This window comes from Carassius auratus, unplaced genomic scaffold, assembly GCF_003368295.1.
Source record: "Carassius auratus strain Wakin unplaced genomic scaffold, ASM336829v1 scaf_tig00216042, whole genome shotgun sequence".
In the NCBI taxonomy this organism is placed as follows: Eukaryota; Metazoa; Chordata; class Actinopteri; order Cypriniformes; family Cyprinidae; genus Carassius; species Carassius auratus.
Genome location: NW_020528375.1, coordinates 10042 through 19306, shown reverse-complemented (window position 1 = coordinate 19306; position 9265 = coordinate 10042). Strand labels below are relative to the sequence as shown.

General features: G+C 41.8%; 1 protein-coding gene across 1 annotated transcript; it reads left to right on the top strand.

Annotated features, from left to right (window-relative positions):
• The first annotated feature begins 655 nt into the window (after window positions 1–655).
• LOC113096932 (uncharacterized) lies at window positions 656–2463 on the top strand. The gene is made up of 3 exons (XM_026262144.1): window positions 656–1127; window positions 1231–1405; window positions 2428–2463. The coding sequence occupies exons 1-3, from the start codon at window positions 721–723 to the stop codon at window positions 2461–2463; spliced, it is 618 nt and encodes a 205-aa protein (XP_026117929.1). The 5' UTR covers window positions 656–720.
• The last annotated feature ends 6802 nt before the right edge of the window (window positions 2464–9265 follow it).

Below are 9265 nucleotides of genomic sequence, written 5' to 3'. Positions count from 1 at the left end.
AACCGCGATTTGCATGCTAAAAACAAGTGATGAATGAATGGGCTGTTTTTGGTTACTACTTTTACGAGGGCTGCAGGGTCTATAAACATGTATTTAAGCCCTCATCTGCTTTTAGTTTTACTCATTTATTCATGTTTTACTGTACCAGATGAAACATGGAGAAGATTATCCCTGGAAATTCTTCCAAAATGTGATCAGACACTTTAGTTCACTTCTTATGACCATGAAAGAGATAGTGTTACAACAGTGTGGAGTTGAAATTCGATGTGTAAATATGCTTTAGAAATGTAAACATGTCAACTGCTATTTGCATGCTAAAAACAAAGTGATGAATGAATGGGTTGTTTTTGGTTACTACTTTTACTAGGGCTGCAGGATCTATAAAAATGTATTTAAGCCCTCATCTGCTTTTAGTTTTACTCATTTATTCATGTTTTACTGTACCAGATGAAACATGGAGAAGCCTAGACATCGGTGCAGCGTGTGCCACAAGACTTTCACTGAAAAGTCCAACCTGACGAGGCATCTGAAGATCCATGCCGTCGCCAGGGAGACCTTTGACTATGATGTCTGCAGGAAGAGCTTGACCACCAAATCATCGCTGGTCAGCCATCAACAGCAACACCAGTACCCCAACATCGTTATGTACCCGGCAAGGAGAAGCCAGGCTGCAGTGTACAGAGGCAGCAAAGTCTGTGGCAGAGGCCCCCAGCACCGTTGATGACCCTACATGGCTGGATCCCAAGATACCTCCTCCTCAAGATGCTGAAGAACCGAGCGCCGGCCAATCAGCTCACCTCCCCCAGCAAGGTCACGGCTTCTTTGAAGGGACAGTATAAGAGGATTGCAGACCGAGTTCAAGATGACCCCATCCTCGGCGGTCTCGCCATTCCACTGCTCAACTTGAACGCCAAGTCCATCTCGACCTTCGCTGCCAGGGAGGAGAAAAAGGCCAACTACGGGGCGACGGTACTGCCGAAGGTGACGCCTCACCTGAAAGTGCTGTCGGACGCACCGTTCCCGGAAGCTCCTGCGCTACCAACATCCCTCCCACCGCCAGACCGGCCTCAGGTCCAGTACCAGCACGTTCATCATGAGGCTGGAAAAAGGCGTGGTGAGAAGCGGGGGTAAGTTGTCATAAGCACTTTGTTTCACCTGTTGGCTGTGGAAAGCAAATAGCACACACATCATATCAATACTCATTAAATGTGTATTTTATTTTATTTCCAGATTATTTGTTGAAGAGCCAGAGCCTGTGCCTCCTGTGAACTGGCCCGTTCAGCCCATGGTGTCGTCCTCCTCCCTCGGCCAAGGCCTGCTGCGTCCACCCACCTCCAGCCAAGGGCTGCTGCGTCCACCTATGGACCACCCCCTGTGTCGGCAGCACCCATACTGCTGGTTCTGTGTAAATAACTGTGTAAATAACGTACCTGTGTGATGCCACTTCTCCTGTGCCATCTGTAGGAGAGAGAAAGAGGCTTGTTTGTTTGTTAGATTGTACTTGAAGCACTTTGAAACACAAACAAACAAACACAAACAATTTATATAGTTCAAAAGTTAAAAAAAATGCACTTTCCAGTTTTACTTTAGAATGTTCTTGTTTGTTTTTTATTATTCTTTATGTTGCTCTTAAAATGCACTTTGTAGTATCTTTTTTTTTTTTTTATACAAACATGTTCTGGCCTATGTTCAATATCAAGGCCAATCTTTAGCCTTAATCAGTTCTGATCTAACACAATCAGTTTTCATAACCCTTAAGTGATTGTTCATGTTCAGATAATCTGTGTTTTTTTCGTGTGTTGTTTGTATGTCTTTGTCTGCTTCATGTTTAACAAAAATTTGCCAAAGAAAACACTTTATTTGTTGATTAGTGACCTGAGTCTTTGGATAATCCTGTTCTTTATTGGGCTTGGGCCTGTACAAATCAAAAGTTTGTGTTTTTAATTAAGTGTTTTTGATTATTATTAATGTTATTTATGTGTGCGTGTCCTTGTGATGTTTGTATGTCTGTCAGCTTCCATGTTTAACAAAATGTTTGCAAATGGTAGTAAATGTTTGTCTCTCGTGTTCTCGCTCGTAGATCTGTACCTTGTTGTGGTGAGCGAGCTTTAAACCAAACAGATCTTGTTTACTTGTGTTTTCATGCATTGCCTTTTAAATGAAACACAATCTGGGTGAAAAATAAAAGTTGTAAAAGTATTTCCAGTATTTTGGAGTCTCTGAATGCTTGTTTTTTTTTTTTTACACTATCCCATCCCTTTTGAAACCCATCAGAGCAACTAGAAGTCCTTGTTTCTTCTCCGTCACTACCAGAGGTGTGAACACACCCCACCGTGCGCTTGCTGTACCCCCTGGGTGGTCACAAAAATGAGTTCTGTGAACGGCTCTGATGTCTTTGATGATGTGTACACATATTTCTTAATTCAGCCCAAAAATGTAACAATTGCACACTTTTCCACTTGACCATATGAATATCATCAGCTACATCAACTCAAACTATGAAAATAATAAAACAATCAGGATTTCAATAAACTATGCCTTGTACATGACAATTTCTGTAAATAACACTTTGACCACCAGGTGGCACCATCCATTTTGATCATTTTCGATCCATCCCAGGTTTGAGATATATGTACTTGGGGGGGTCATGAGCCATTCCCAGGCGAATTCTCCTCCAAGTACCTAAGCGATCGTCAGCCGTCCAATGGTTGAGCAGAGCTGAGCAGCGATCAGCCAATGGTTGAGCAATGCTGAGCAGAGCTCAGTGCTCAACAGGCCAATCATTGAGCGAGGATCGGTAAACGTCATCCAGCTGTATGAGCTGTTTTAAAAATACTGGCGGCCATTGATGATCGATTGGACTGTTTTCTTTACTATCAGGTACGTTTGGTATAATTATGTGCTAAGTAATGAATGAAACTCCATATATTTTGTGATAATTTGGCTGATATTCAAGGTTTTACATGGTAATATCTCGTCAGCGCCGTACTGACACTAACTTTTTAGCTCCGCTTGTTTACATTAAAATAGCTAGGTTTTATCTCTCTGAAATGCGTTTGAAATGGGACCAGACTATTGATTTTACATGTTGAGACGTTGAAGAATGTACTACTACTGTGTGGACTCGAAATGTAAAGCTTAAATATGCTTTAGGTGTGTTAGAATATCAATCGCGATTAGCATGCTAAATGCATTTAAAATGAATGAATGAGCTACCAATCGCCGCTGTAATGACCTGACGATCTCTGGAAATTCTTTAAAAACGTGATCAAACACTCTCGCTCACTTCTTAAGACCATATAGATAGTCTTACAGCAGTGTGGAGTTGAAATTCGATGTGTAAATATGCTTTAGAAGTGTAAACATGTCAACCGCGATTTGCATGCTAAAAACAAGTGATGAATGAATGGGCTGTTTTTGGTTACTACTTTTACGAGGGCTGCAGGGTCTATAAACATGTATTTAAGCCCTCATCTGCTTTTAGTTTTACTCATTTATTCATGTTTTACTGTACCAGATGAAACATGGAGAAGATTATCCCTGGAAATTCTTCCAAAATGTGATCAGACACTTTAGTTCACTTCTTATGACCATGAAAGAGATAGTGTTACAACAGTGTGGAGTTGAAATTCGATGTGTAAATATGCTTTAGAAATGTAAACATGTCAACTGCTATTTGCATGCTAAAAACAAAGTGATGAATGAATGGGTTGTTTTTGGTTACTACTTTTACTAGGGCTGCAGGATCTATAAAAATGTATTTAAGCCCTCATCTGCTTTTAGTTTTACTCATTTATTCATGTTTTACTGTACCAGATGAAACATGGAGAAGCCTAGACATCGGTGCAGCGTGTGCCACAAGACTTTCACTGAAAAGTCCAACCTGACGAGGCATCTGAAGATCCATGCCGTCGCCAGGGAGACCTTTGACTATGATGTCTGCAGGAAGAGCTTGACCACCAAATCATCGCTGGTCAGCCATCAACAGCAACACCAGTACCCCAACATCGTTATGTACCGGCAAGGAGAAGCCAGGCTGCAGTGTACAGAGGCAGCAAAGTCTGTGGCAGAGGCCCCCAGCACCGTTGATGACCCTACATGGCTGGATCCCAAGATACCTCCTCCTCAAGATGCTGAAGAACCGAGCGCCGGCCAATCAGCTCACCTCCCCCAGCAAGGTCACGGCTTCTTTGAAGGGACAGTATAAGAGGATTGCAGACCGAGTTCAAGATGACCCCATCCTCGGCGGTCTCGCCATTCCACTGCTCAACTTGAACGCCAAGTCCATCTCGACCTTCGCTGCCAGGGAGGAGAAAAAGGCCAACTACGGGGCGACGGTACTGCCGAAGGTGACGCCTCACCTGAAAGTGCTGTCGGACGCACCGTTCCCGGAAGCTCCTGCGCTACCAACATCCCTCCCACCGCCAGACCGGCCTCAGGTCCAGTACCAGCACGTTCATCATGAGGCTGGAAAAAGGCGTGGTGAGAAGCGGGGGTAAGTTGTCATAAGCACTTTGTTTCACCTGTTGGCTGTGGAAAGCAAATAGCACACACATCATATCAATACTCATTAAATGTGTATTTTATTTTATTTCCAGATTATTTGTTGAAGAGCCAGAGCCTGTGCCTCCTGTGAACTGGCCCGTTCAGCCCATGGTGTCGTCCTCCTCCACTCGGCCAAGGCCTGCTGCGTCCACCCACCTCCAGCCAAGGGCTGCTGCGTCCACCTATGGACCACCCCCTGTGTCGGCAGCACCCATACTGCTGGTTCTGTGTAAATAACTGTGTAAATAACGTACCTGTGTGATGCCACTTCTCCTGTGCCATCTGTAGGAGAGAGAAAGAGGCTTGTTTGTTTGTTAGATTGTACTTGAAGCACTTTGAAACACAAACAAACAAACACAAACAATTTATATAGTTCAAAAGTTAAAAAAAATGCACTTTCCAGTTTTACTTTAGAATGTTCTTGTTTGTTTTTTATTATTCTTTATGTTGCTCTTAAAATGCACTTTGTAGTATCTTTTTTTTTTTTTTTATACAAACATGTTCTGGCCTATGTTCAATATCAAGGCCAATCTTTAGCCTTAATCAGTTCTGATCTAACACAATCAGTTTTCATAACCCTTAAGTGATTGTTCATGTTCAGATAATCTGTGTTTTTTTCGTGTGTTGTTTGTATGTCTTTGTCTGCTTCATGTTTAACAAAAATTTGCCAAAGAAAACACTTTATTTGTTGATTAGTGACCTGAGTCTTTGGATAATCCTGTTCTTTATTGGGCTTGGGCCTGTACAAATCAAAAGTTTGTGTTTTTAATTAAGTGTTTTTGATTATTATTAATGTTATTTATGTGTGCGTGTCCTTGTGATGTTTGTATGTCTGTCAGCTTCCATGTTTAACAAAATGTTTGCAAATGGTAGTAAATGTTTGTCTCTCGTGTTCTCGCTCGTAGATCTGTACCTTGTTGTGGTGAGCGAGCTTTAAACCAAACAGATCTTGTTTACTTGTGTTTTCATGCATTGCCTTTTAAATGAAACACAATCTGGGTGAAAAATAAAAGTTGTAAAAGTATTTCCAGTATTTTGGAGTCTCTGAATGCTTGTTTTTTTTTTTTTACACTATCCCATCCCTTTTGAAACCCATCAGAGCAACTAGAAGTCCTTGTTTCTTCTCCGTCACTACCAGAGGTGTGAACACACCCCACCGTGCGCTTGCTGTACCCCCTGGGTGGTCACAAAAATGAGTTCTGTGAACGGCTCTGATGTCTTTGATGATGTGTACACATATTTCTTAATTCAGCCCAAAAATGTAACAATTGCACACTTTTCCACTTGACCATATGAATATCATCAGCTACATCAACTCAAACTATGAAAATAATAAAACAATCAGGATTTCAATAAACTATGCCTTGTACATGACAATTTCTGTAAATAACACTTTGACCACCAGGTGGCACCATCCATTTTGATCATTTTCGATCCATCCCAGGTTTGAGATATATGTACTTGGGGGGGTCATGAGCCATTCCCAGGCGAATTCTCCTCCAAGTACCTAAGCGATCGTCAGCCGTCCAATGGTTGAGCAGAGCTGAGCAGCGATCAGCCAATGGTTGAGCAATGCTGAGCAGAGCTCAGTGCTCAACAGGCCAATCATTGAGCGAGGATCGGTAAACGTCATCCAGCTGTATGAGCTGTTTTAAAAATACTGGCGGCCATTGATGATCGATTGGACTGTTTTCTTTACTATCAGGTACGTTTGGTATAATTATGTGCTAAGTAATGAATGAAACTCCATATATTTTGTGATAATTTGGCTGATATTCAAGGTTTTACATGGTAATATCTCGTCAGCGCCGTACTGACACTAACTTTTTAGCTCCGCTTGTTTACATTAAAATAGCTAGGTTTTATCTCTCTGAAATGCGTTTGAAATGGGACCAGACTATTGATTTTACATGTTGAGACGTTGAAGAATGTACTACTACTGTGTGGACTCGAAATGTAAAGCTTAAATATGCTTTAGGTGTGTTAGAATATCAATCGCGATTAGCATGCTAAATGCATTTAAAATGAATGAATGAGCTACCAATCGCCGCTGTAATGACCTGACGATCTCTGGAAATTCTTTAAAAACGTGATCAAACACTCTCGCTCACTTCTTAAGACCATATAGATAGTCTTACAGCAGTGTGGAGTTGAAATTCGATGTGTAAATATGCTTTAGAAGTGTAAACATGTCAACCGCGATTTGCATGCTAAAAACAAGTGATGAATGAATGGGCTGTTTTTGGTTACTACTTTTACGAGGGCTGCAGGGTCTATAAACATGTATTTAAGCCCTCATCTGCTTTTAGTTTTACTCATTTATTCATGTTTTACTGTACCAGATGAAACATGGAGAAGATTATCCCTGGAAATTCTTCCAAAATGTGATCAGACACTTTAGTTCACTTCTTATGACCATGAAAGAGATAGTGTTACAACAGTGTGGAGTTGAAATTCGATGTGTAAATATGCTTTAGAAATGTAAACATGTCAACTGCTATTTGCATGCTAAAAACAAAGTGATGAATGAATGGGTTGTTTTTGGTTACTACTTTTACTAGGGCTGCAGGATCTATAAAAATGTATTTAAGCCCTCATCTGCTTTTAGTTTTACTCATTTATTCATGTTTTACTGTACCAGATGAAACATGGAGAAGCCTAGACATCGGTGCAGCGTGTGCCACAAGACTTTCACTGAAAAGTCCAACCTGACGAGGCATCTGAAGATCCATGCCGTCGCCAGGGAGACCTTTGACTATGATGTCTGCAGGAAGAGCTTGACCACCAAATCATCGCTGGTCAGCCATCAACAGCAACACCAGTACCCCAACATCGTTATGTACCGGCAAGGAGAAGCCAGGCTGCAGTGTACAGAGGCAGCAAAGTCTGTGGCAGAGGCCCCCAGCACCGTTGATGACCCTACATGGCTGGATCCCAAGATACCTCCTCCTCAAGATGCTGAAGAACCGAGCGCCGGCCAATCAGCTCACCTCCCCCAGCAAGGTCACGGCTTCTTTGAAGGGACAGTATAAGAGGATTGCAGACCGAGTTCAAGATGACCCCATCCTCGGCGGTCTCGCCATTCCACTGCTCAACTTGAACGCCAAGTCCATCTCGACCTTCGCTGCCAGGGAGGAGAAAAAGGCCAACTACGGGGCGACGGTACTGCCGAAGGTGACGCCTCACCTGAAAGTGCTGTCGGACGCACCGTTCCCGGAAGCTCCTGCGCTACCAACATCCCTCCCACCGCCAGACCGGCCTCAGGTCCAGTACCAGCACGTTCATCATGAGGCTGGAAAAAGGCGTGGTGAGAAGCGGGGGTAAGTTGTCATAAGCACTTTGTTTCACCTGTTGGCTGTGGAAAGCAAATAGCACACACATCATATCAATACTCATTAAATGTGTATTTTATTTTATTTCCAGATTATTTGTTGAAGAGCCAGAGCCTGTGCCTCCTGTGAACTGGCCCGTTCAGCCCATGGTGTCGTCCTCCTCCACTCGGCCAAGGCCTGCTGCGTCCACCCACCTCCAGCCAAGGGCTGCTGCGTCCACCTATGGACCACCCCCTGTGTCGGCAGCACCCATACTGCTGGTTCTGTGTAAATAACTGTGTAAATAACGTACCTGTGTGATGCCACTTCTCCTGTGCCATCTGTAGGAGAGAGAAAGAGGCTTGTTTGTTTGTTAGATTGTACTTGAAGCACTTTGAAACACAAACAAACAAACACAAACAATTTATATAGTTCAAAAGTTAAAAAAAATGCACTTTCCAGTTTTACTTTAGAATGTTCTTGTTTGTTTTTTATTATTCTTTATGTTGCTCTTAAAATGCACTTTGTAGTATCTTTTTTTTTTTTTTTATACAAACATGTTCTGGCCTATGTTCAATATCAAGGCCAATCTTTAGCCTTAATCAGTTCTGATCTAACACAATCAGTTTTCATAACCCTTAAGTGATTGTTCATGTTCAGATAATCTGTGTTTTTTTCGTGTGTTGTTTGTATGTCTTTGTCTGCTTCATGTTTAACAAAAATTTGCCAAAGAAAACACTTTATTTGTTGATTAGTGACCTGAGTCTTTGGATAATCCTGTTCTTTATTGGGCTTGGGCCTGTACAAATCAAAAGTTTGTGTTTTTAATTAAGTGTTTTTGATTATTATTAATGTTATTTATGTGTGCGTGTCCTTGTGATGTTTGTATGTCTGTCAGCTTCCATGTTTAACAAAATGTTTGCAAATGGTAGTAAATGTTTGTCTCTCGTGTTCTCGCTCGTAGATCTGTACCTTGTTGTGGTGAGCGAGCTTTAAACCAAACAGATCTTGTTTACTTGTGTTTTCATGCATTGCCTTTTAAATGAAACACAATCTGGGTGAAAAATAAAAGTTGTAAAAGTATTTCCAGTATTTTGGAGTCTCTGAATGCTTGTTTTTTTTTTTTTACACTATCCCATCCCTTTTGAAACCCATCAGAGCAACTAGAAGTCCTTGTTTCTTCTCCGTCACTACCAGAGGTGTGAACACACCCCACCGTGCGCTTGCTGTACCCCCTGGGTGGTCACAAAAATGAGTTCTGTGAACGGCTCTGATGTCTTTGATGATGTGTACACATATTTCTTAATTCAGCCCAAAAATGTAACAATTGCACACTTTTCCACTTGACCATATGAATATCATCAGCTACATCAACTCAAACTATGAAAATAATAAAACAATCAGGATTT

Coding starts and splice junctions, on each gene's coding strand:
- LOC113096932 (XM_026262144.1), top strand. CDS start 721: ATGACCCTACATGGCTGGATCCCAAGATACCTCCTCCTCAAGATGCTG. Junction 1,128..1,230: donor AGGCGTGGTGAGAAGCGGGG/GTAAGTTGTCAT, acceptor TTTTATTTCCAG/ATTATTTGTTGAAGAGCCAG. Junction 1,406..2,427: donor ACCCATACTGCTGGTTCTGT/GTAAATAACTGT, acceptor TTCTTAATTCAG/CCCAAAAATGTAACAATTGC.